General features: G+C 40.1%; 1 protein-coding gene across 10 annotated transcripts in view; it reads left to right on the top strand.

The window, feature by feature from the left end:
• LOC124776660 (nuclear receptor coactivator 7) overlaps positions 1-27,041 on the top strand; it is a 703,675-nt gene that overhangs the window by 474,589 nt on the left and 202,045 nt on the right. For all 10 annotated transcript variants that reach the window (XM_047251761.1, XM_047251757.1, XM_047251755.1 and 7 more), the window contains 3 exons: positions 53-301; positions 10,088-10,233; positions 22,195-22,334. In XM_047251761.1, the coding sequence (XP_047107717.1) occupies positions 53-301; positions 10,088-10,233; positions 22,195-22,334 (535 nt within the window). The remainder of the gene's footprint in view (positions 1-52; positions 302-10,087; positions 10,234-22,194; positions 22,335-27,041) is intronic.

The raw sequence follows: 27,041 nt of genomic DNA, 5'->3' as shown, positions 1-27,041 counted from the left end.
TCTTCTTCTTCTGATTTCCATTTTCATATTTGTGTAATGTATTCATTTGCAGGTGTTTTCCGATGCAGACATAATTCTTGCACCAAAGACTGAATGGGTACCACCTCGAACTGTGTCAGGTCCAACTCATGTTCACACCTCCCAAGACTCTCCTCCTGTTAATGAATCTGGTAGGAAGAAAACTTCATCAGTGTCCTTCAGTCTTGATTCAAATCAAGAGGGGGATTCAGGCAGTGATAAAGGTGAAGAAGGTAGTCAAAAAAGTGAAGATCCAGAGAAACAAGAGAGCAGAAAGAATAAGGTATGTAGTTCATCAGTGTTGAACAAAATATATCTATAAACAATATGTTTAATCATCTATATGCTACTAAGGACTTTGTGGATGAAACTGTACTTCAAAAATTTTTATTTTTGATGTGTCATTGGTCTGGTGCTTGGTTTTTCAACCTTACCTTCCTATTACATCTATGCACCTCCTGTGGATCTCTTTAACAAGTGTTCTGAAATACAAGCCTACACTTGTTTCTCCATACTCTTTCTACATCTCTATCTGCACTTACGTTCCTACACTGAAAAGCATGGCAGAAGGTCCTTCCCATTGTACCATGTATTAGGTTTATTCTCATTCTGTTGGCAAATGGAGTGTTGAAATAATCACTGCTTAAATGCGTCAGTGCACTATTTCTTACCTCTCTCAATGTGTTTCCGTCCCACTTCAACAAAGAACAGATCTGTGGTTGTGAAATCAGTCTGGAGTGCCGAAGAGGTAACATCAGTCACATCTATACTACTAATAACATAGTCTACGTTTTTTTTTTCATACTAGGCAAACCACTGTGAAGAGCATGGCAGAGGGTACAATCCGATGTAACAGTTATTACTGCCTTTTCCTGTTTCATTCACGTATAGTGTGCGGTAAGGGTGATGATTTGAACATCTGTCTGCAAGCTGTAATTAGTCTAACTTTGTCGTCACTCTCTCTATAGGAACAATACATAGGGGGTTTAAATATATTCCTGGATTCATCACTTAAATTTAGCGATAGAAACTTTCTAACCAGGATTTTGTAGGTGTCTTTCTTCAAGTGTCTGCCAGTAAAGATTGTTCAACAAATCTGTGAGAATTCATGCTACCCTTCTTTGTTCTTGTTAATTCCCATGTTCGTCCTATAATGTGTGGGTCCTGCTCATTGAGCAGTATTCTAGGATTGGTAGCAAGGGTGTATTGTGTGCAATCTTCTTTGTAGACCGATTACATTTCCCTAGTAATCACCTGCTTTACCTATGACTCAGCCTGTGTGATCATTCCATTTCATATCCCTACAAATTGTTATGCACAGGTATTTTGTAAGAGTTGACAGACTCCAATTGAGACTCGGTGATATTATAGCCATAGGGTACTACATTTTTTTCATTTTGTGATCTGCCCAATTTTACATTTCTGAACATTTAAAACATGTTGACATTTTTCACACCATTTTGAAATCTTATTGAGATTTTTGTGAATATTTGTGCAACATCTTTCAGACAGTGTCTCATACTAAATAAATGCATCATCTGTGGAAAGTTCAATGTCACTCTTAATATTGTCCACAAGGTTGTTGATATATAGTGTGACTAGCAATAGTTCCAACACATTTCCCTGGGGCACGCCCAAAGTTAGTTGTACATATGATAATGAATCTCTGGTCGAGATATCATGCTGTGTCTTCCCTATCAAAAAACCCTCAAACCAGTCACAAATTATACTTGATACCACCATATGATGAACTTTTGATAAGAAGTGTAGATGTGGTACAGGAATACCGCATCTATCTGACTGGCTTCACCCTTGGCTTTCAGTATGTCATGTGAGAAAAGTGTGAACTGGGTTTCACATGATCAATGTTTTTTGGAATACGTGCTAGTTAGCGTGGAGGAGGTCATTCACTTTTAGGTACTTAATTACACTTGAGCTCAGAATATGTTCCAAAATGCTTCAAGAAATGGATGTCAAAGACATCGGATCGTAGTTTTGTGGTTCATTCCTTGTTATCCTTGTTCGCTGTCCTTTTTCTGGAAGTGTACTTTCCTCCAACTGCTGGCCACTGATCCCTGTTAGAGATATCTATAATACATTATAAATAAAAGGGGCCAACTTGGATGCAATTTCAGTACAAAATCTGACAGGGGTCCCATTGGACCCTGAAGCTGTGTTCAGTTTTAATGATTGCAGCTGTTTCTCAGCATCACTGACACTAATGGCTGTTTCACTCATCTTCTCAGTGGTACGAGTATTAAATTAGGACAACATTCAAGGATTTTCTTTTCCAAAGCAAGGTATGTGCAGTATGCCATGAAAATTTTATCATCTGTTACTCATAGGTTTACTTGCAGTACTCATTACACTATCCTACAAGTTACAAACTAATTCAAAGGTTTCTATTTCAAATTACCTTTACTCAGATACATACAGATGTATCATACATGTGATAAGGATAACACTGTCCACTATGTTTACTAGTTTTATTCTTATGTAGTTTACATGAACTTACCTAATTTGAATTGATTTAGTCCAATGTAGTTAATACATGAACAATATAGGAAAAGATAGATTGCTAGTTAATGTAAGGAAGACATGTTAAGCAGACATCCCTTTCACACCAAAAAATCCCTCCCATACTGCCTGGCCACTGTATTTGCAGTGACAAGAACTCCCTGCTCAGCACCTGTGTGTGTCAATTGTCATGACTGCCACTCCCCTTGCTCACCAGATTGCCCAGCTTACAGGAGCGTAAAGAAGGTCCAAGAGTACAAGTCCCTGGATCGCCTGTCTCATGCTGAGGCTTGCCAAAAATATGAGACACTCCATCCTCTGTCACTTTCTTCAACTTTTGCCTTTCTTACATCCTTTCCCCCTCGTACCTCTTCCTTACCCCATCCCTATCCCCCTCTCCTGCCACCTCTCCTGCCCCCTCTCGTGCCCCCTCCCCTTCAGTTCTCACGACTTCCACACTGGGAGCCACTCCCTCTCCCTGGCTGAAGAAGTGCCTCCTTCTTAGACACCTGCTGGTGATGGGGCTCTCGCCCTGGAACCCCTCTCCCTGCTGTCTCTCAGGCTGGAAGCTCACTAACACAGTCAAGCCACAAGATGCATCATCTGTGCGCCTCGAGGTCACCCGGTCTCTTTTGGTTCTGGATCTTGCAGATGCCTTCACTCCCTCCGTGCCCTGCCCTCCTCCACCTCCAAAAGAGGAGGAGAAGAAGAAGAAGTTCCAAGACAAGGGCCGCCCCCTCCCCACAGCAACACCCCTCAACACCCCTCCACACCCCTCTGTCCCCCTCCCTGCCCCCCACACTGTTTTATTTATTGATGTCACCCTATCCTTGTTCCTTGTCGGTGATGACCACTGACCGAGTGACTTGACACACAATCACCCAGTGGAATTGCAATGGATACTATTATCATCTACCGGAAATACGACGTCTTGCTTCCTCGTATTCTGCATTCTGTCTTGCTCTTCGAGAAATGCACTTTTGTGATGACCACTCTCCAACATTTGGTGGTTACCAGGCATTTTGTCGGAACTGCGCCGGCCCCAGGGTAGCAACTGGCAGGGTCTGCACTTTGGTTCACTCTGATGTCGGTAGTGACTGGATGTCCCTTCTTACCAAATTAGAAGCAACAGTGGTAAGAGTGCGAATGACTCTGGCAACCACCCCTCTCCAGGTAGGCCATTTCCTTATGTTGAACTGTCTACCTTAATGCAGCAACTCGCACCCCATGTTTTTCCTCCTTGCGAACTTCAAGTCTATCAACCACTGTGGGAGAGTGCCACTGCAGTAGTTAGGGGTTTCCTAATTGACCAACTTATTACAGGCTTCGATTGTCTCCCCTCAATGCAGATTTAACTACCCACTTACTGCTGTCGATATCGAGATCTCCTCCCATGCTCTCATGGCTTCCCTACGTCGGTCATCCCGTGATGATATTTGTGACAGTGAGCACTTTCCAGTGATTCTATTGTTCTCCTGCTGCCGCCAGGCAGACAGGCCCTCCTGTTGGGCATTCTGCAGGGCCGGTGGGCCTTTACGTCTCCTGTGCACTTCGAGACCTCCCTTTCAAATTGCATTGATGTGGTCGTGCTACTATTCTTAATGCTGCTGGCACTGCTGTCCCCTATCCACAGGCCCCACCCCCATCGTCAACAGGTACCATGGTGGACCAAGGATGTATCAGTCTCTGTCCAGGACTGCCAACAAGTGCTTCAGCAGTTTAAATGACACCCTTCACAGACCAACCACCTCGCTTTGAAGCATCTCCGTGTTAAGGCTCAATACCTTACTAAGCAGAGTAAAAAGGAATGCTGGGAGCACTATGTTTCCTCCCTGGGGACGTATGCCTCTTCATCGCAGGTTTGGTCCAAGCTCCGTAACCATCTGTCAACTGTCCAGTGTCTTAACCTCAAAGGTGCTCTGTGTACTGATCCACTGGTTTGTGCAGAAAACATTGTGACACGATTTGTGATGGCATCAGTGTCCTCTTCCTGTTCCGCTACCTTTCTCCAGCAGAAATGCTGAGTTGAACAGATCCCTCTGTGTTTCAATCCACACCTTGCTGAACCCTATTCACCCTTAATTGAATGGGAGTTCTTGCAGGCTCGTACCTCTTCTCGTGATAAGGCCCCAAGCCCCTGTTCCATCCACAACCAGATGGTCGGACACGTTGACATTACCCAGAGACATCATCTCCTCAGGGTCTTCAACCATGTTTGGCTCACAGGTACTTTCCCGTCACAATTGTGAGACAGTATAGTTATCCCTGTTCTTAAACCCAGGAAGAACCCAACGTTTCTCAACAGCTACCACACGATTACCCTGACGAATGTACTTTGTAAACTACTTGTAAGGATGCTTAGCTTCAGATTATGTTGAGTACTCAAATCTCTGGGCCTTTTCTCCCTGTATCAGTGTGGCATCCAGAAAGGACGATCTCCAACTGACCATTTACTCAGATTGGAAACTGCTATCCAATAGGCTTTTACTAACTGCCAACACCTTGTCACGGTCTTCTTTTTTTACCTACATAAGGCGTACGACACAGCTTGGCAGCATCACATTTTAGTTACCCTCCATGACTGGGGCTTCCGTGGCCCCCTTCCAGCTCTTCCGGGTTCAAGTTGGCACTTCACTCAATGCTCCTCGGATTCAGGAGAACGGTATCTCACAGAGTTCTGTGCTAAGTGTCACACTCTTCGTCATAGACATCAGTGGGCTTGTGACCTCTGTTGGGCCTGTTGTTACCCCGGCGTTGCACGTCGACGATTTTTGCATCTGGTTCAGCTTCCACTCGGTAGCATCTGCTGAGTGGCAGCTCCACGGTGCCATCCTACAGGCCTCTGCGTATGCCCTCTCCCATGGCTTCCAGTTTTCTCCCTCAAAAAATGCTGGTTATGTATTTTTGTCATCAACCCACAATACAACCCAGTCCAGAACTTTATTTAGGTGACCAGCGCCTCAATGTTGCAGCAAAGTTGCATTTCTTGTGCCTTATTTGTGATCAAAAGCTGACGTGGCTGCCCCATGTTCACCACCTAAAGACTACATGCATGAGGAAGTGCAATGCTCTCCGCCTCCTGGCCCAGATGTGTTGGGATGCAGGCCGTGCCACTCTTCTCCGTATTTACAATTATCTGGTCCTGTCCAGACTAGATTACAGTCGTCAGGTTTACGGCTCAGTGGCTCCTTCCACTCTGCAACCACTTGACCGTTTTCACCATTGTGTCTGGCTATTGGTGCCTTTAGCACTAGTCCCACTGAGTCTCCTTGCAGAGGCGGGGAATCCCCCCTTTACCAATACGATGGAACCGACTCCTGATTTCCTACGCAATCGCCATTCACCCAATTCCCTGACCTGTTTGCAAATGAGGGATGCCTCCCTCCTGCTCATGGGTGGGATTACCGGTTGGAATGCGTCTCACTTCCCACTGTCGGGATCTCTATCTCCCCTCAGTGGAATGTGCCACGTGTTGTTCTCCATTGTCCTTATGGTTTTCTGGCATCTTCTGTGTGCCATGTTAAGGAGTTTCCAGGTGCCACTGTCTTCTATGCTGATGGTTCTAAGATGATTGGCATGCCACATGCTCAGTTGTCTTTTTCTGGGTTCCAAGTCATGTGGGTATCCTAGGAAATGAACTGGCTGATCATTTAGCTAGATAAGCAGAACTTGCCCTTCATTCCCTTTTATGACCCAGCTGTGGATGTGTGGATCTATGTCAAATCTCACTTTGCCCAAAAGTGGAATGACATATGGAGTCCATTGTCCTATGCCGGTCTTGCATTGGTAATACAAGGCTCACTCATTGTTTCCTCTTCTGTAACAAACCATCCCCACAATGTGGTTGTGGAGACACTGACTGTATCCTACATCTTGGTGGAATTCCCTTCCTTTTAGCTCTTCGTCCAAAGTATCGTCTTCCATATTCCATAAGTTCAATATTGGCGCACGATTCACGGATGGTTGAACTGGTCCTTTGTTCCCTCTGTGAAAGTGGTTTTTATTTTCAGATATAAGGTTTTGCTTTACTCCTGGAGCAGGGATAGGGTGGTTGTGGTTGGGGCCTCTCTTCCAGTTTCCTCAGTGTGGGACCCACAGCCACTCCACCTTGCAAAGACTGCTCTTTTATCCCTCTGTTTTCCCCATTTTTAAATTTGGACTACCCTTTTATATCTTCTACTGTGTGTGTTTTAACTTCCTCATTATATAGTTTGAATCCTCTTCACTTTTAGCGGACCCTCTCTCTTCCATGTGTAACTTTGGAATCGCGGGACTGATGAACTTGCTGTTTAGACCCATACACCACTCAATCAATCAATCAAGAACCAGCCACAAAGGAGTGCCCCTTAATCACCCGGTACCAACCCAGACTGGAACAACTGAACCACATCCTTTGCCAGGGCTTAGATTGCGTATCATCATTACCTGGAATGAGGGACAGCCTCTATGAGACCTGTCCCACCGCTCCCAAAGTGGTGATTTATTGCTCACCCAACCTTCACAACATCCTAGTCTGTTATGCCACTTCCAATCCAAACCCCCTGCTGTTTGAATCGTACCCCCATGAAAAGCCCTTGTGTACCACCTGACCAGTCCACCCACCCAGCACTTCCTGTTCGTCCTGTCGCAGGTACGAGGGTCAGTCAAAAAGTAATGCCTCCTATTTTTTTTTCTACGTTTAATTGTCAGGAAATTTAAATGCAATTACATAGGTTGAAAACCACAACATTGAGGATCATTTTGTCATTTTTCAATGTAATCTCCGCCCATCTCTACAGTTTTGGACCATCTTTGAACAAGGGCATGTATCCCAGCACGGTAAAAATCACAGCTCTGCTTCCTAAGCCATTGACGCACGGATGTTTTGACGGCCTCCTCATCTTCAAAATGAATCCCACGATGAGCTTCTTTTAGTGGCCCGAACAGATGGAAGTCTGATGGTGCCAGGTCAGGGCTGTATGGGGGATGAGGCAAAACTTCCCATCCAATTTTGACAATCTCGTCAGAGGTGTGACAACTGGTGTGTGGTCTTGCATTGTCATGCAAAAGAACAACATCTGCCATTGATTTTGTTGGGCGAACTCGCTGAAGACGTGCTTTAAGTTTGTCGAGGGTTGTGACGTATTGAACAGAATTTATTGTGCATCCCTGCTCCAAAAAATCAACCAGAATCACACCCTCTGTATCCCAGAAAACTGTTGCCATAACTTTCCCTGCCGATCGCACAATTTTGCGAGCTTGTTTGACGCCACTCCATTGACTGCCTCTTTGATTCGGGTTCAAAAAAATGCACCCATGTTTCGTCCCCGGTCACAATTTTTTTCAGAAACTCATCTCCCTCCAAACGGAAGCGCTGCAAGTGTTGGGAGGCTATTGTTTTCCTTGCCTCTTTATTCTGATCGTGCACAAACTTTTGAGTACCCCAATTGTTTAATAATCGTCATCACACTGCCTTTACTAAGAGAAATAATGCGACACACTTCATCTGCAGTCACCCGACGGTCACCACGAATGATGTCATCAACTTCCTGAATGTTGTGTGGAGTCACTGCACTCACCGGCCTGCCGCTCCGCTTTTCGTCAGTCAACGGTGTTTGCCCTTCAGCTTCCTTACAACGACGAACCCATCGTCTAACAGTGCTGACATCCACTGTCACAACACCATACACCTTCTTCAGTCTTTCATGAATGCGTATGGGCGTTTCACCTTCTGCATTCAAGAATTCAATCACACAACGCTGTCTCAAACGAACATCGATGTCGGCCATATTACAAACTTCTGCTGTGCTGCCACCCGTTGACACAGAAAGTTACTACTGCAGTGGATTGCAGAAGGAGGTTTGAGGAATGGCGCCAAATTCAAATTTTTCACTTAACTTAATTTCTTTAAGTAGAAAAAAATGGGAGGCATTACTTTTTGACCGACCCTCGTACATACTACCCCATCAGGGGCCCGGCCACCTGTGAAAGCAGCCATGTCATTTACCAGTTCTGCTATAATCATTCCACAGCTTTTTATATATTTATAATTACCAACCAGCTGTCCACAATGATGAACCGTCAGTGCCAGACTGTGGCCGAGGGCAAAGTAGACCACACTGTGGCACAATGTGCAACTGAACATAACATGCTTGATTTCAATGGCTGCTTCCCTGCCCAAGCCATCTGCTTACTCCCCTCTACCACCAGTTTTTCTGAACTGTGCAGAAGAGAGTTATCCTTACAATACATTCTCCGTTCCCATAACTATCCTGGCTTCAACTTGCAGTAACACACTGTCCCCACACGCTTCACCCAACAGTTTCCACCCGGTCTGTCCCATCATCCCTTCCCCATTCCTGTCTCCCACACTCTTTGTTTGCTGCCCTCTGCCAATGTACTCGCACGTCTTTCCCTGCTCCTCCCTTTTTTTTTTTTTTTTTTTTTTTTTTTTCCGCAGCTCCCTGCCCCACAACCTCATGATGCTGCGCATGTTGGCATTCTAGTCCGCGCACACTCCACCAGACAGCATCCCTTCCTCCCCCACCCTGTACACTACTATCCATGTCCCCTCTCCCATCCGTGCCCCCTCCAGGTAGCTGCTTCCATCCCACGTAATAGATGCATTCTATCCCAAGGCAGCAGAGTGGCAATCATGTGTGCTCAAGATGTGCTCCCTTGTGTGTATGAATGGCTTCTGTTTCTCTTTTGCTGATTAAGGTTATGGCTGAAAGCTTTGTGTAAGTGTCTTTTAATTGTGCCCATCTGCGTCTTGATATGTCTTCTTCAAGGTAAGTAGCAATCTATCTTGTACTACATTCTTGATATTCCTACCTGGAGTTTCCCTTGTTAATATCTGATTATTTGTGTAACTAACTAGAAATTGTCGTGTTTTATACAGTATTGTAAATGACATGTTTGCTGTATCCATGGGCCTGAATGCATGTGAATAAAACTAGTAAGTCTAGCTGATGGTGTTATCCTTTCTACACTTAACATTCCGTAACAGCTGTTGTCCCAATATCCTCCAGAAGATGGCTCTATGGAGAAATACAGATGTATTTTTCAATAGCTTATAAATTGTACCCTTGAGAGAAAGCAATGTTGGAAACTATACGTACTTGTGACATTTTTTGATTCTGCTCTCTTTTTAGCTAAATGAGTTCAGGTAGTGATTACAAGATTTTTCAATATTTTATTGTTTTTCATAGTAATTATCCTTTATAGTTTTGCACTGTTCTTTCTATACGTCAACATTTTCACATCTTTCTCAACCCCTCCAGATTTTTGTTTGTTGCTGTTTTTGTATACATCGCATGTCATTTCACTTGTTCACTGTATCTGTGATGTATAGATTGAAGTTAATACCTGCATTTCATCTAATTAGGCATTACTTTTGCTTGTATTAAAATGTTAGTGTTACATAGTCATTTGAGTCCTCAGATTTGAGCAGTAATACAGCCTTCATATACCTCTTTTGCCTTTTATTTGATTTATTTGTTTATTTTCATTTCAAAGATGCAGTAATTAGTTTCACAGTTCAAAGAAATACTAATATTTACATAACATATAGATGCTGAAAAGGCTGTCATACCCACTTTCGTGGATGGAAGGAATAACTGGTGAAAAAGATGATAAAGATCCTCTGGTGGGACTACCAACGCCTTCCGCTGTAGATGCACAGCAGCACTCATCAATGTTTTCCAAAGTGTTTTCAAGGTAATGATTAAGAGTACTTAAATTAATGATTGATAATTTGGCATTTATGGTACTGATCGTCTTATTTCAAATTATTGCATGGATTTCTAGTCTCTTTTCTGTTAACGTTTAACAATATGACAGTTTTCTGCCTTTTGAAAATAGTGTTAGATCTATTTTATTATTTAGAATCATATCCATAAAGAACAAATGTTTTGTGCTTAAAAAATTATCAGTATTCAGCAACTCAGCAACTCAATTTAAAATGATTTCTCCTTACAGTGATATTTGTGTTCAGAACCTAATCAACTTATGTCTGATGGTGATGTGATTAAACAAATAGCTCAGTGCTGAGCTTAACTGTCAGAGAAATTAAGTTTCTGCTTTAAAAATACACTCTTGCCTTGCTATTCATTTATTATTGTTTGCGTATCCAGGAGCTTTAATATGTAGTTAGACGTGGTATTTTCACTATCTAGTGTGTGTACTGTGTAATCTTTCCACTAGATTGTATATTTGAAAACACATCATATTGTGAATTGACCATACGTACAATGTACTAATATACACTCATTCCTTAAAGCCAACTGTGCGAACAAGTCAAATATAATAAATTTAGAGGAACATGCTGTGTATAAAAAAAGCAAAGGATGGAAGAAGTGACAGGAGTGTTGGTTTGACAGCTGAAAACAAATGTATCTGGAGACCTGCACTTACAAATATACTGTGCTGTTACTTGAGGGTGTTATTTTCTACAAATGTACACCCATCAGTAACTCAATTATAAACACCTGCTTTGTGGTGTGTAGTATGCCCTTAAAACCTGATGCCTGGAGTGACATTTTGCAGCATGGAGCCCTCAAGCCCACTAAAGCATTGGGAAGACATCTTGTTTCTCAGACGATTGTGAAATTATAAAAAACACGCACACGCATTTGGTAGCTCTTGGGATATTTTCCAAGTATTTTTGTATAAGGGGAATGTGATCTCCAGTGGCTCATTACAAAGTAATTATACTGAAAATACCTGAGCAACATTGCACAACTCTACAGTATGTGCTTTGCATCTTGGTTGGAAAGAAACGTGTTCCATTAACTCACAGTTCTTGCTGTTGACAAAAGTAACACCAATTTTACTTTGTATCATGAAGCTTTAATTCAGTGCAGCTTGGTTCTACTTTGCATTTGTTTTCCTGGCAGTGTCAATTGTATGTTAACATTGCTGTGCAGCAATATGGATAGATTTCAGAGTTGCCCAATATGCACCTCACAAATAAGTTTAAAAACTGGGAGTGTGTCAGACTGACACTATGCTGAGCTGTTCCTGCAGTGATTGGAACGATGTCACAACATTTGTTTATCCGAAGGTTGTTATGTTACTCTGTGTTGTTTGTATGTTTTGGTAATTGTGTAAAACAGATATTTTTTCACTATTACGAAAGTATTTTTAAGAAACAAAGGTAAGTGGGAAATGATCAAAAAAGAAACAGAATGGTTGGTCAGTACAGAATGGTTGGTCAGTGCTTAACTTCACTCCTGAGAAATCCAGTGCTACCGAGACGTGTGTGTGTGTGTGTGTGTGTGTGTGTGTGTGTGTAAAAATGTGATTGCTTTCTGAGCCATTTTTTAAAGACAAAAGGCTTAAGTCCCAAATCAAGATTTTGCTAATATTGAAGGGCTTCAGTACATAAAAATGAAAGAAATGATTATAGCTAAAGATGATGATGCAAATAAAATTTATTAAATGTAATTTAATAAATTTTATGGTCTAAAAGCAATGGAACAGTGGTATTTTCAGAATAGGCTGTCGCTTTAATTTCTGTAAATATTGAGGTTGTACATATGTAAAATACCAGTGGAATTATGTCACTGATTCACCACCCAGCTCCCCCATCAACCTGGTGGATTTTGGGCTGTTCAAGACCCCCAGCGAGGAGAGTAGCAAATCCCCTGGTCCTGGCCCTCCCCCTCCAACCCCAGCCCTGCCAGACACCGTGGGGTAAGCGACAAGCAAGATCACCACTGATGCACGTTTGTCCACATCTGTCCAAGGCATGTTTACCCTGCAGTGCTGTCACACAACTCCTTATATTTGATTGATTTTTGTGTAATATGACACCTGCACTGTATATGAGAGCTGCTGTTTGTAGATATTTGACTTCCTAGTACATTTGAAGAAGGTATACTAAAATGATGTTTAATGTACTTTCAAGCACTAGCAAAGCACATTTTCTTCCATTCAACCTGTGGTGCAATTTTTATCTGATAATATTCTACTTAAAAACAGTTATTGTGTGTATTCCAGTTCTCTCTTGGTATTTAGATTTATTTAAATGAAATGCATACATTTTAAAATTTTCTTTTTGTCATATATGCATAATTATTATTTTGAAATCAGTTGCATTCTCTCTTTTCTGTTCTAGTAATGTAACTTAATCATTCATATATACACTACTGGCCACTAAAATTGCTACACCAAGAAGAAATGCAGATGATAAATGGGTATTCACTGGACAAATATATTATACTAGAACTGACATGTGATTACATTTTCACGCAATTTGGGTGCATAGGTCTTGAGAAATCAGTGCCCAGAACAACCACCTCTGGTCGTAATAACGGCCTTGACATGACTGGGCATTGAGTAAAACAGAGCTTGGATGGCGTGTACAGGTACAGCTGCCCATGCAGCTTCAACACAGTACCACAGTTCATCAAGAGTAGTGACTGGCGTCTGTATTGTGATGAGCCAGCTGCTTGGCCACCATTGACCAGACGTTTTCAATTGGTGAGAGATCTGGAGAATGTGCTGGCCAGGGCAGCAGTCGAACACTCTCTGTATCCAGAAAGGCCCGTACAGGATCTGCAACATGCGGTCGTGAATTATCCTGCTGAAATGTAGGGTTTCGCAGGGAGCGAATGAAGGGTAGAGCCACTGGTTGTAACACATCAGAAATGTAACGTCCACTGTTCAAAGTGCCGTCAGTGCGAACAAGAGGTGACCAAGGCGTGTAACCAGTGGCACCCCATACCATCACGCCGGGTGATACACCAATATGGCAATGACGAATACACACTTCCAATGTGCGTTCACCGCCATGATGCCAAACACTGATGTGACCATCATGATGCTGTAAACAGAACCTGGATTCATCCGAAAAAAATGACATTTTGCCATTCATGCACCCAGGCTCATCGATGAGTACTCCATCGCAGGCGCTTCTGTCTGTGATGCAGCGTCAAGGGTAACCACAGCCATGGTCTCTGAGCTGATAGCCCATGCTGCTGCAAACAATGTCGAACAGTTAGTGCAGGTGGTTGTTGTGTTGCAAACGTCCCCATCTGTTGACTCAGGAATCGAGACGTGGCTGCACGACCCATTACAGCCAGGCGGATAAGATGCCTGTCATCTCGGCTGCTAGTGATAAGAGGCCGTTGGGATCCAGCATGGCATTCCGTATTACCCTCCTGAACCCATTGATTCCATGTTCTGCTAACAGTCATTTGATCTTGACCAACGCGAGCAGCAATGTCGCGATACGATAAACTGCAATCGCGATAGACTACAATCTGACCTTTATCAAAGTCGGTAATGTGATGGTACACATTTCTCCTCCTTACACGAGGCATCACAACGACGTTTCACCAGGCAGCGCTGGTCAACTGCTGTTTGTGTATGAGAAATTAGTTGGAAACTTCCCTCATGTCAGCACGTTGTAGGTGTTGCCACCGGCGCCAACGTTGTGTGAATGCTCTGAAAAGCTGATCATTTGCATATCACAGCATCTTCTTCCTTTCGGTTAAATTTCGCATCTGTAGCACGTCATCTTCGTGGTGCAGCATTTTTAATGGCCAGTAGTGTAGACGGCTGCTTAGATGTGGTAACATTTGCAATGTACTTTACCTAAATTTTGCTGTCATTACTTTAAATTTCTGAAATAATTGAGTATTATCTAGAACATTTGTGAAAACCGGACTGCAGTTGCAAGTGACAAAACCATTAAAAGGGAGACAACAGTTAAGAGGAATGAGAAAAGGTCATGGCCAGTTTCCCTTACTACCCTCTCTGTACATAGAGCCAACCGTAGAGGAAACAGAGAAGAAACTTGGGAAAGGAATTAAAGTTCAGTGAGAAGAACGTTAAAAAAATTAAAGACTTTGGTTTGCCAATGTCATTGATATTCTTTCAGATATGGCAAAGGGCTTGGAAGATGAACTGAATGGAAAGTCTTGAAAAGAGGTTCTTCTGTTAACATAAACAAAAGTAGAGCAAGGGTTCGGAGTTCAGTTGGATCAAATCAGGTGTTCCTGAGGGATTTAGCTTAGAAAATGAGACTCCGATAGTAGTAGATAAGTGCAGCTATTAACGCAGCAAAATGGCTGATAGCAGAGAAGTAAAGAACATACAAAATGCTGTCTCATAATAGTAAGTAAAGATTTCCTGAAAAGGGAAATATTAACATGTAAGATAAAGATAACTATTAAGAAGATGACTATAGCTATTGTGAAATTGTTAATGGAAGTAATTGGAGTCTAGTGTGAAATGTGCATAGTAAACTGTACAGGCAAAAGGAAAATGGAAGTTTTTGAAATATGGTGCAGCACAAGAATGTTAAAAATTTTCTTTGCTCAATCTGCTCATCTGATCAAGAGGTAATCAGTTGAAAGTGGAAGAAAAAAGCCTTTTGGTACACTTCAACTTACCAGGGGAATAGGTTGATAGGACATGTCCAGAGGCCTCAATGAGTAGTTAATGTGGTAAATGAGTAGGGTAAAAACTGTTGAGAGACCAATTCTGGAATACAGTAAGCAGGTTCAAATGGATGTACAATGCATTTTGTATGCAGAAACGAAAAGATTTGCATGGAACAAACTAGCACACACAACGGCACAAAACCAATGTGGACTGAAAAGGAAGAAGGAAAAAAACTGATGATGACAACAAGTGTTTCGATTACACATCTTCAGACATTGATGGATTTTCATTAACCAGTGTGATCAGTTTTGTGACAAGAATTCTGATAATTACAGGACTACTTTCAGAAAGATTTGCTGACTTGCTTTATTTATGAATTTGCTTGAAGAGAAATACATTCAGCTGTAAAATACACACACCACTATATATTTGAAGAAATTATTACTAGTGAATTTCAGTGGGTCAAAATTTCCTTTGCTATACTTTATTTTGTGTAATTATTGTTATTCTTCAGCTTAATCTGTTCACAGAATTCAGTGGCCTGCTGGTAATCATTAAATACAAGTGATAATCCATAGGTGGCTATTCAATTAATAAATCATGGTTATTGGAACTGTTAGGCGGTACTGTTACATCATTTATTTACTGAATTGAAATTTATGGCAAACCACAAGTCTTAACTCATGCTAGTAATGAGCTTCTGTTTTATGTTGTATTATTCTTTATTAAAATACAGAAAGAGCTAATGAGCCGTTTTGTTACTGAGTTCATCATAGCTCTTGTAATCCTTGAAGACATTAATTGCTATGATTTGGTGAAACTTTCAATTTTTGTGGCATTGAAATACATAATTAAAATTTTTTAAAAACATTTCTCTGAAACATAGTAATATACATCTCGGGCATTGGCAGTGTAGATGAGCAGTTGATCTGATGGTTCAATTCATCACTGTCAGACTGCTGAACAAACATTCTAGTTTCAATCGTGATCTCAAAGGATTCATTGAGCCTCTCTTGTGGTGTTTGCCACTGTAGTTTTTTGTAATGCTGTCAAACTGACCAAACAATTGGGTGACAAAGCACACTGTTCATTTCTTTTGTAGATGCGTTACATTTCCTAACTAGTCTTCCTGTGAAACTGTCTTGCATCTTCTTTTCCTACTATTTGTTTTAAATGTCATTCCACATAAGGTCACATTGGATAGTTACTCCTAGATATTGTATGGTAGATATTCTTTCCAGGAATTTTTCTGCTGAAAGTGCAGTTGCGGTGTACCTGGCTCTCCTTTTGCGTGCTGAAAGTAAGTTATACTAACAAGGTACCCATCTCTCAGGCTAAGCTACACATAAGTCTACTATAGCAATTGTATTTTTGTGTTGAGATTCATTGGCTTTGTGAACTTGCAAAAATTGTTACATTCCAACCTAATCTTGGCCTTGGGCTTCACTACAAGTCACGCTTTTAGCACATGTAGTTTTTTCCACCCTCCATACCAAAATTAATTTCCATATTTGGCTGAAAGAAATCATTAGTTTTCAATAGCCAATGAGAGTCACTAACTCTAACTCAGATTCATGGTGTCCACTTCCCATCATTTGCCATATTCAGCACCAAAGCAAGAGCCAGATACATCAGAATTGCTAGTAGCCAGATTTTGTTTCTTCTGTATGTGCAGAATATGAAACTGAAATAATTAAAAAGTAGGTGCCCCAGTAACTGAGGCGTGTTGAAAGTATATGTACTATGACTATAACTGCCTGTTTTCGGTTGTTGGGGATCGGCAGCACAGTGGTAGTGAGGATCCTCTGACTGCAGTGAGCATCACTCACAGTTTAGTGTTTCATTGCGGGAAAGGTGTCAGTAAGAAATCACTCTAAGTGCAAGCCATGTACTGTGTGTTCCATTTCCTATTTGTGGAAGGAATAACACCTACCAAAATTTTTTTCACGAATGAAAATGGTTTACATCAAAAATATGATGAACAGTAAGTGTAGGAAGTTAAGTGGTGACAGAACAAATATTTGATGAACAGAGGAGCAGAAGACCTTCCATTTTTACTACTGAATTGCAAAAAATTGAGGAAAATGTTAGTGAAGACTGCCGATTGACAGTGGATGAAATTTCTGCAGTGTTCTCACAACTCTCTGGAACACTTCATGCAGTACACTCATAGAAACACTGGGATACCAAACACAGTGTCAAAGGTGAGTCCCAAAACAACTGACAGAGCAGCACAAGAAAAATGAGGTCGGTAGTGTTTCTTGAGTGACTTGAATGGAAAGTGAGGATTTTTGGAGAATTACTGTGACTGGAGATAAAGCATCTGAGACAAAAAGACTGTAGTCAGAGAGACAATTCCCCATCTACCAATAAATTGGAAACCACAATTTCTTGCCAAAAAAAAATGGCCTTGTTGTTTTTGGACTGAAAAAGCACCATTTTGGTTGAATCTCTGTCATAAACGCACAATGATACTAAGAAACCCTAAAAAGCTCAAAACAAAAAAAAAACAAAAAAAACGGGAATGCTGATGAGAGGCGTGTGCTTGTTGCACAATAATTCACTTCCTCACACAGACATAACTGCCAAGGTGCTCTTAGACTCATTTGGTTGGAATGTTTTGAACCACCTTCCATATTCCCCTGACTTGATGTCTTCTGGTTATAATCCTTTCACCCTCCTGATGGTGCATACAAGTGGAATTAAATTTCCAACTGGTGAGCAGGTGCAGAAAGAGGTTCTGAAGTGGGGGGAAGGAGACTGTGGAGGAGGACATGAAGCAGCTTATGCAACGGCTCACCACATGTGTTGAACGGGATGATGATTATGAGGGAAAATAGTCAAAAAGTATATGAGCAATATCCTGTAAATTTCTTTCAGATATCCTTTTTCTGAGAAATATAGAAATCTAGTACACTTTCTTTCTGACCATTTACCAGACTGGAGAAGGGTAGGGCACTTGAATTAGGGATAACGGTTCAGATCCTGTCTGGCCATGCATATTTAGGTTACCCAGGTTTCTTTAAGTCACTTAAGGCAAATGCTGAGACAGTTCCTTTGAAACAAACATGGCAAGTTTTCTTCCCCAGTTTTAGCCTTTGCTCTCTCTAGTGACCTCATAATCAACAAGATGTTAAACTGTAATCTGCCTTCTTTCCCTTTACACTTATGCTTTCTGTTGTAAATAAGACAATAGGCATTCATGATTGAATGGTCTCATGAATTATGACACACTTGTTTTTTACATGCAAGTGTAGATTTATGATGTACTATCACACTTGAAACAAGTGGAAGACAAGTAACACATCTGCAGTTAAGTGGTACTTGTTTTTAAAGGATTGCTTTGTGTACAAAGTGCTTTGCTGTCTACCATAGCAGCAGCTATAGTTTCCTTTTCTGGGAAAAATATAGTTTTTGTTCAAAAACTTTGTGCCGTTCCCTATCCAAAATATTTTCACATCCTCATTTCTCCATGGTCAAGTATTTATTTTTCAGTCTATAAAGAACACCATTATAATACTGCTTTGCTGTTTGCTCTGTTTGCGTATCTGTATAAGGATGATGACATTCTCTCTTCCTTTGTTCCTTGAAACAAATTTCAGCTCTTGTGCACAAACACCACTCCTCCTCCTCCTCCTCTATTATCATTAATAATAATCACATTTAGTTGGGATGGTTGCTTACTGCATTGTCCATACTGCACATGGAGTCCCCTTGAATAAAGTTCATCAATTTGCTAAACACTAACATTACACGCTTCATTGTTAACCTCGATTTTTTCCACAGTCTATTATCTCTGTTAGAGCCCTTGTGACCAGTTCCAGTTATCACAAAAAAATCCTGTACAGATGGATTATTCTATCATCCCCTTGACCAGGTTGATATTTACAACAGTAGTAGTTACTGGTGGAAATTGACATGTAACTGAGTCACATGGGTACACAGAGGGTGGTGTTGTTGCAAAACATCTGTCTACTTGTTATTACATGAGCATTGATTGGGAGCAGAGTTGAATGGATTTTTACACAATACAGGGTAGTCCTGGTCTCCCAACAGTTCACGTAGGTGTTACTTATATGCGAATCTTGCACTGAAATTCGTCGAGAGATGGGCATGTTGAAAGTTAATAGGAGACAGACGATTTTTCAGGATGGGATGTTCTGTGTAAAGATCAGCCTATGAACATAACATGATTTTGGAATTACATAATGGTTGAAAAGAATTGATATGTCAGATTTTGCTAATTTGGTTGAGCTATATGTTAAGACAGTAAGTTGGTTTACAAAACGTGGTGGATTAACAAAATGTATATGTTGAGGGCAAACATTTTGTATGCTTGCTTGGGAATAACCCATTTATGAGTACAGCTGTCATCTTAAAATTTTTGATGAATTATGCAATTTCTTAATTAACAGCTTAATTACTTAGTGCAGCATGTCATTCAGCTCATAAAAATTGGGGCAGCAGAAGTTCAGTAGTAAAAGCTGGAATCTAAGAAGTACATAGGCTGAATCTGCGATGGGAAATTTAGGTGTTTCCCAACTTCAACATTAATTAGTTAGTGAGTTAAATAGCTTCAGGAAGATCAAAATAAGTTGCAGTAAAGTCCAAATCCCATTCTTCTTAATGAGAGGCATAAATACATTAAAAACAACAAATTAGCTCATTCGAAATCAGCTGCTGCATACTGTTAATAGTAAATTCAGTTCTCAGTATCTTTTCATTGACCGAGTTTCCACTAAAACTTAATACACTAACAGTATCAGTAATTGGAACAATAAATAGAAGTTGGAACAATAAATATAAGTATGGCAAGGCTAATTAATGTTTTGATAGATTCAAGTATATGTGTTACTTAGATACTGTGACTTAAAGTGATAATTGGGCAAAGTAAAAATAATCATTATTAGCAGGTGGAGCAGTTCCAACTTTCTGTGTTATATGCTTTTGCAGATTACAGGATTGTTTTTAATGACCACTAAACAAATTTGCGATTAATTTAAGAGTATAACTAGAAAATATGACATAATGCACGAATGTTTGTAGTGTTGTGAATGTTGTGTACTGCACTCCTATGTAGCTGCAAGCTCAAAGATTCATTGTTAATATAAAACAATCTGTAAAAAAATGTTTCCTGTAAGGCTGTCACAAATTTGTGTTAAAGCCCAACAAGGTGTCTTGTAGAATATTGCCAGTAAGCTTTGATGTTTTGTACCCAGACCTGTGTTCTTGAAAACAGTGTTGTTCTGATTAGCACTCCTGCACAAGAGCAAAGCTGTAACTGCATGTATATTCTGTGTGAAAAGCATTTGGTTTCCCAAATCCAAAATTTTTTATAACAAGTCATGTAATGTCTTTCTGTGATACAACAGTAGTGTATTAGTGAAATAGATATATGAAATAATTTATATGAGAAAAAGTACTGTTATGCAGAATGGTATTTGTGTGAAATGTGTTTGATAGGGTTGTTTTTAATACTGACTAAATAAAGCCCAACTTGCCAGATATTTTCAGCACAGATACTTCGCTCTCTTTACCAAATGATGATCAATGAAAAGTAAGTATGCTTTGTGAATACCTTGAAAACTTTGTGACAGATAATGAGAGAGGAATAGGAGCAATAAAACACACTAACAATAAATGCAACAGATGTGTTTAACTATTTTTTCCATTAAGTCTTTTGTAAATGAGAATCAGAGAAGTGATTTATTCAATATAAATCAAATTACATTGGTTGAATAAAATTTGTAAATTCAGCAAGGTGAACTGAAAAGCCGGAGGAAAGTACAAATCTGTCTTTAGATCAATTCCATCGTTCTCACAATTTGCATCACTTTGAGTTTTAAGTTCAATGAGATGAGAGTATCAAGAAGTAAAATAACATACTGGGTGCAATCTTGAACATTGGAAGTTAGAAACCTTTTTTTGTTTCAATCTTTTATAAGAAAGCAAGGCTCCATACGACAAGAACAGCAGGCCAACTGCATATTTCTTTGTATTAAAAGGAAAATTCAGTTGAAGAAAGCAGTGAATTATGAGACAGTATTGGCCATCACTCTGCTTCAGGAGGCGAAATGTATGATACAACTGGTAGACAAATAGACGCATGCATAAAAGGGACACATTACATTGCTATCGGAACTAATAGTTCCTTTGTTTTGGAGAAAAGAGGGACAATTGGGTGACAGTTGGGTCTGTCTCAATCTGTGGTCTTAGTGTACTGGCCTTCATTTCTTTTTCGAGGACACCTCTCTCTCTCTCTCTCTCTCTCTCTCTCTCTCTCTCTCTCTCCTTCTCTCTCCTTCCTTCCATGAATGAACTATTAATTCCAAAAGCTAGGTAGTATGTCACTTTTGTGTGTCTTTCGGTGGTATGGTTCTATATAGTCCACCTCCTGAAGGGGAAAACTGGTCAGTGACATGTTTCCCCTACAAGACTTCCAGCTTCAGCTCCAATCACAAGGTTTTCTTATATGATTATAATATGTTAATAACACTTGAACCGTAGTTTTGCTAGTGGAAAACTTCACTTATTGAGATTCCTTTTAAATGAGATTAGAGAAATTTGTTCAGGTCAGAAGGTATTTATGTGACTACAGAATTCCTGCACTAGTATCTTGGTGGGAGTAGTTCGTTTAACCAGATGGTACCTCTTACAGTTAAGGAATCCTTTTACTGAATTTCTGTTAAATGAAGCGTCACTAATGTAGTAACTTGAAATTGTCTTAATTACTCTGCCTGACAGAAAAAATATTACGCCATAAAGAATGAACGTGAGTCATATTGCAATATGTCAGCTGTCATAAATTAAAAAGCTCTTGTTTCAGATACATATTTAGATGTATTCTGTAATTTGTCTGATTTATCATGATACATCTACAGGAAGCTGGCAGATATGAGAGATGTTATTTTAAATACAGCCAGTAGCTGTTATAGAAATAGGCAGAGAACAATTGCTTTTGAATATAACCAGAAAAACATCAGAAAAGTGAAAGAAGTGGCAAATCTACAGTAACAAGAATGAAGTGTCTTCTTGTATGGATTCTGAAATCATGCAAAAATGTGCAATTGATTTTAGTGTTTATGAAACTTAAAGAAGTAGGAGTAAAAGATGAAGAGGAAGTGAAAATGAAAAACAGATAGATAACAAGTTAAACGAAAGATTTCAGACAGACTAGTCTGTTAAGTGATGCCACCAGAAGTGCACTCCAATGGGATTAAGTTGTAGTAATATGATAAAGTTTTGGGGTCAATGAGCATGCTTCAGAAAGTGTATCTCGTTCAACAGGCGATCATCAGTTGGGACTTTCATCCGCCAGCAACAAGAACCTCGATCAGCACCACTGCAGAAGCCTGTTGCTCCAAAGCTGGACTATCGTAGTATGGTGTCTGTTGAGGACATGCCTGAACTTTTTGTTTCATTTGATAGTAAGTAGAATCATTATTTTTTTCTACACCTTTCCTTTCTTCACACATTCTTTATGTATTTACTGTACATTTTGAAATAAACTGTACATTTTGTACTCGGCACACTTTATGTTGGATATTTTAGCAGCTGTTAATTTTTCTGATGTACTCACATAATTATTCTGTTTAATGATTAAAAAACTTACACTAAAAATACAAAGTATCATTAGTAATGGAACACTCCTAAGCAAACCAGTAGTTCAAAAATATAAACAGAGGAAATATACGTATGTCACAAGCAATTCAAGATATCCAGAATGAGATTTTCACTCTGCAGCGGAGTGTGCGCTGATATGAAGCTTCCTGGCAGATTCAAACTGTATGCTGGACCGAGACTTGAACTCGGGACCTTTGCCTTTCGCGGGCAAGTGCTGTACCAACTGAGCTACCCAAGCACGACCCACGCCCCGTCCCATAGGAGACAAGGTACTGGCAGATGTAAAGCTGTGAGGACGGGGCGTGAGTCGTGCTTGGGTAGCTCAGTTGGTAGAGCACTTGCCCGCGAAAGGCAGAGGTCCCGAGTTCGAGTCTCGGTCTGGCACACAGTTTTAATCTGCCAGGAAATTTCAATTCATGAAATTTCAATTCATGATATGCCTTCACAAATTTTTTTTATGGTTATCTTTTCTGCAGATAAAAGCAATTAGAAAATGCACTACATTTCCCCCAAAATTCTAAACAATCGACTCCCAAAAGTGACACGGCCAAGGATGATTTAAAATTCCTTTGGCATGTGGAGGTGGCTATTTGGCTCAGAAACTGAGGATTTCATTTGTAACAAGCATAGATCTGGGGGTGGATTCTTGGTGAATCCTAAACTGAAACTAATATATGTGGAACAGTTTGTTGATCCCAGACTGTTAAATGAAAAGTATGAGTGTCACAAAGGTCAAGGTTCTCCTTTTAATTGAAAGTATCAAACTTTTTCAAAATTCTGTAATTAATTTTAATGACATGTTTTTTCTTTTGAAAGTTAGTTAGTAACTCATTGTATTTAATGGTCTGCCATTATTATTATTATTTAATAAACTGAATTGACTTGCATTGTTTTATTTGCTTGAAACCAGATTAAATTTGCATTCTGTTCATCATCTGATATTACTGAAATGATCATAAGTATTATTGCTAATGTGCTGGAGTTACTAATCAGTTGTGTGTGTCACAACAGGACACCATTAATCATTTTAATATTTATTGTTAGTACAACGACAAAAAAATCTATGGATATGAAGAGCTGAATTATACGTGATTGAAACAGCACTGTACTAATTCAACTTTGTAAACATGTACAGTCCATTGATATACGACTACAGCAGTTACAGAGGTGGGAGGAGATAGCGGACCCTATGAGTGAGGAAAATTTTTACTTCTTACTATCAACACCCTAATGCTGCAATGATGAGAAACATCACTGGAATTTTAAATCTGCAAGAAGTACCTTTCTATTTCGTTCCTGTATTATTCACATTGTAATTAATTCTTTCAATTTGTAGGATTTTAAACAAGTTATTCTTTTTACTCTATATGCATATAATTATTACTGACAGCCTGTTGAAATGCATGAAATGGGACATAAAACAATTGAAACTCAAGTTTCTTACAATTTCAGATACTATCTGTGTATGATGAGAGTAAGAGATTGATCTAGCTACAATAAAGCAATATAAGTAACTACCCACTAATTGCATTCATTTTGAAGTAGGACATTAAAGTTTATTGTATGAATTCACAATAAATATGTAACCCTGTCGGTGGTGTTTAGTAGAAGCCAAACAAGATCAGAAATTGTTTTCAAGTTTATGATAAGTGTTTAAAAAGTACGAAGAAATTTGTAGACTTTCAGCAATTAAGTGTCCATTGTTTGTACATTGTATCAGTTTATCCCTATGTACGTGTAGCTAACCATTTTGGTAATACATGAGACAGAGAAAATCTTTTGTTCTGGAGTGCAAAGGTATGTAGCCTCCTCGGTGGACTGATCTAAGCTGTGAACAAATGCTCCTTACCTCAGATAAGACTTAAGACTCAAATCTCTGAATGCGAAATGAAATTCTTTAATAGATCATGCTTAAATTAGTGTAAAATAAAATGTAACACTTGCTCCAGAAGGCACATAGTGTAACGTGGATGCTGTAGGAGGTCAGTAGGCCTGCTTCACAAGTGAAAATGATGTATAAAATAATATGAATAAAAATGTACAAGGGTATACTGTGCACAGAGAAGTATCATTGTTATAGCAAATGAAGCAGCAAACTGCAAATGCATTTTCTGAGGCGGACGATAGTCTTTGCATTCAGTTCCGTAACTTCCATTCTTACAGAACTCCAGCAAAGTGTATTTTCTCTGTAGAGGTGGAACAGTCTTGTTTTTGAATCAACAAGATGGCACATTTGTAAAGTACTGTTTTTTCCCCCAAGTGTTTTTATCTGGTACTTCCCTGAGGATCGTACGGAACTAGTTTTCAAGGTCATGTTCTGACTATCATTTCATAAATTTCCGGGTTTTCTGTTTCTTCAAGTGATGGAACAGGATGACCACGAACACGTCTGTCAAGCATGTGCCACATAAGTGCAATGGGGTTTAGGTCGGGACTTGCCATTGGCCATTCCATTACTTTAACGTGCAGGCTTTGCTTGACATCCCTGCTGATACCCACCACGTGGGCCCTGGGAGTTAGAAAGAATTAAAGGCTAACACCATAAGCTGCAGCCACCGCGTTGTCCAGCAGGATCTGTTTGTTGTACTGCCGGGCAGTAAGGTGACCACAGACAATGACGAGATCCATATGGCTATCAACACTGAAACTTCCTGACAACATCACAGATCCTAGGAAATCTGTCAATTTCCTGGACAACATTTGGCAGTTAGTGCTCACCGTGGGTCTCTGCACACGAACATGGCCATCACTGTGCATCAGAGGGTATCTAGATTCGTATGTGAATAACATGTTTTGCCAATGATGAAGTTGCCAGTCGATGTGGGAATGGCAGAACTGAAGAGGAGCTGCAGGATGGTGTAGTATGAAGCCGGCTAGTTGAAGAGGACGTCCAGGTCATACGTTCATCTCTTGTAACTTGTTCATTACAATCTGATTGGGCACAGCAGCTCCACTGGCCCTTCTGAGATCACCTTGGCATGCTCTGGCAGCATTTGTATCATGCCACAATGCAGAGATCGCCAAATATCAGTCTTCCCATAGGGTTGTAATGCATTGGCAATCTTGTCCATCTCTCCTTGCCTACTGACCTGTCTCCCTGTAGTGTGTCCACAACCTATGGATGACACGTGAAGGCATTGGCATCTTCAGCAACATGACCAGAAGTGCATCCTTTTTGGATCAGACTGACTGCCCTTACAACCTGAACTGCATTAATAAAGTGTCACATTGCATGTGCTCGGTTGAATAAAAATTTCACAAGTGGATTACTTCAATGTAATGTCATTAGTGAAGGATTTGAGGCGTACTGCAGTGAAGAAATAACCTACTTCTACTAACAGTAAAACAATTGAACTGAAATATGTATCTGTTATATAGTTTTTCAGACAGATGTGTATGTCAGATATCACCATTTACAAAAAAAATACAGTTAAAAGTTTAAAGGGGAATGATAAAGAACATAGCTGTGCAAAGACAAGAATAATTTTTTCTTGTACAGGTGGTTTGTGTGGCATTCTTTTGATAGTTCGGCACAAACTTTGATAAACAGTTCATTATCCTGGCAGTGTGATAATCTTCTTAGGTCCCCCCCACAATGGTGCTGTTTGTAGTGGACTTGTTGTTGATGTGGACATCTTATCTTCTTCAGTAAATGAAGTGGTGAAATGTAAAGAAAATGATGGTGTAGGCTGTCTGGAAATAACTGAACAACAAATTAGCAGGAAGGGTTTAGTGCAAAATTAGTTGTTCTGTGTAGATCCTGCAATAAATCTACATCGAAAATGACTTTGAACATTGTGCATTATTCATATGATGTGAATTTGAAGTTGGTGTATGCAGTGCATGCAATAGGAAAAGGAAAAAAGGCTGCTTAAATGTTTTGTGGTTTGATGGCCCTTCCTCCTCCCAGTAGGTTCAGCAAGTACATAAAAATACTTTTAGGTGCCTTGACAGCTGTGTCTAAAGCATCTATGAAACGTGCACTAGAAGAAACTGTAAATATTTATGGAACCAGGGACATTACTGTTGCACTTGATGGGACATGGCAACATCGAGGACATCATTCCTTGAATGGTATTGTAAGTGCTACTTCTCTGGAGAATGAAAAAGTTGTTGATGTTGAGTGCTTATCTAAGTACTGCCACACCTGTCATGGTAACACTGAAGGACATATTGAACATCAATGTTCTAAGGATTATGATGGTTTCAGTGGAGGCGTGGAGTGTGATGACGCTCTAAAAATATTTCAAAGGTTGGTGCCCTTTTATAACGTTCGATATATGAAGTACCTAGGCAATGGGGACTGTAAAGCTATCAATAAAATTAGTGAGTTCAATGTTTATGGTGACACCTTGGTAACAAAACTGGAGTGTTGTGAACATGTGCAAATGTGCAAAAGAGGATGGGTGCTAGATTGAGGAAGCTACGAAGAGAACTGAAAGGAAAGTTGCTATCTGATGGAAAATCTCCATATGGCTGAGGCAGATTGACAGAAACTGAAATAGACCTCC

This window comes from Schistocerca piceifrons, chromosome 2 (genome assembly GCF_021461385.2).
Source record: "Schistocerca piceifrons isolate TAMUIC-IGC-003096 chromosome 2, iqSchPice1.1, whole genome shotgun sequence".
NCBI lineage: Eukaryota > Metazoa > Arthropoda > Insecta > Orthoptera > Acrididae > Schistocerca > Schistocerca piceifrons.
This window is presented reverse-complemented; position numbering and strand designations above follow the sequence as displayed.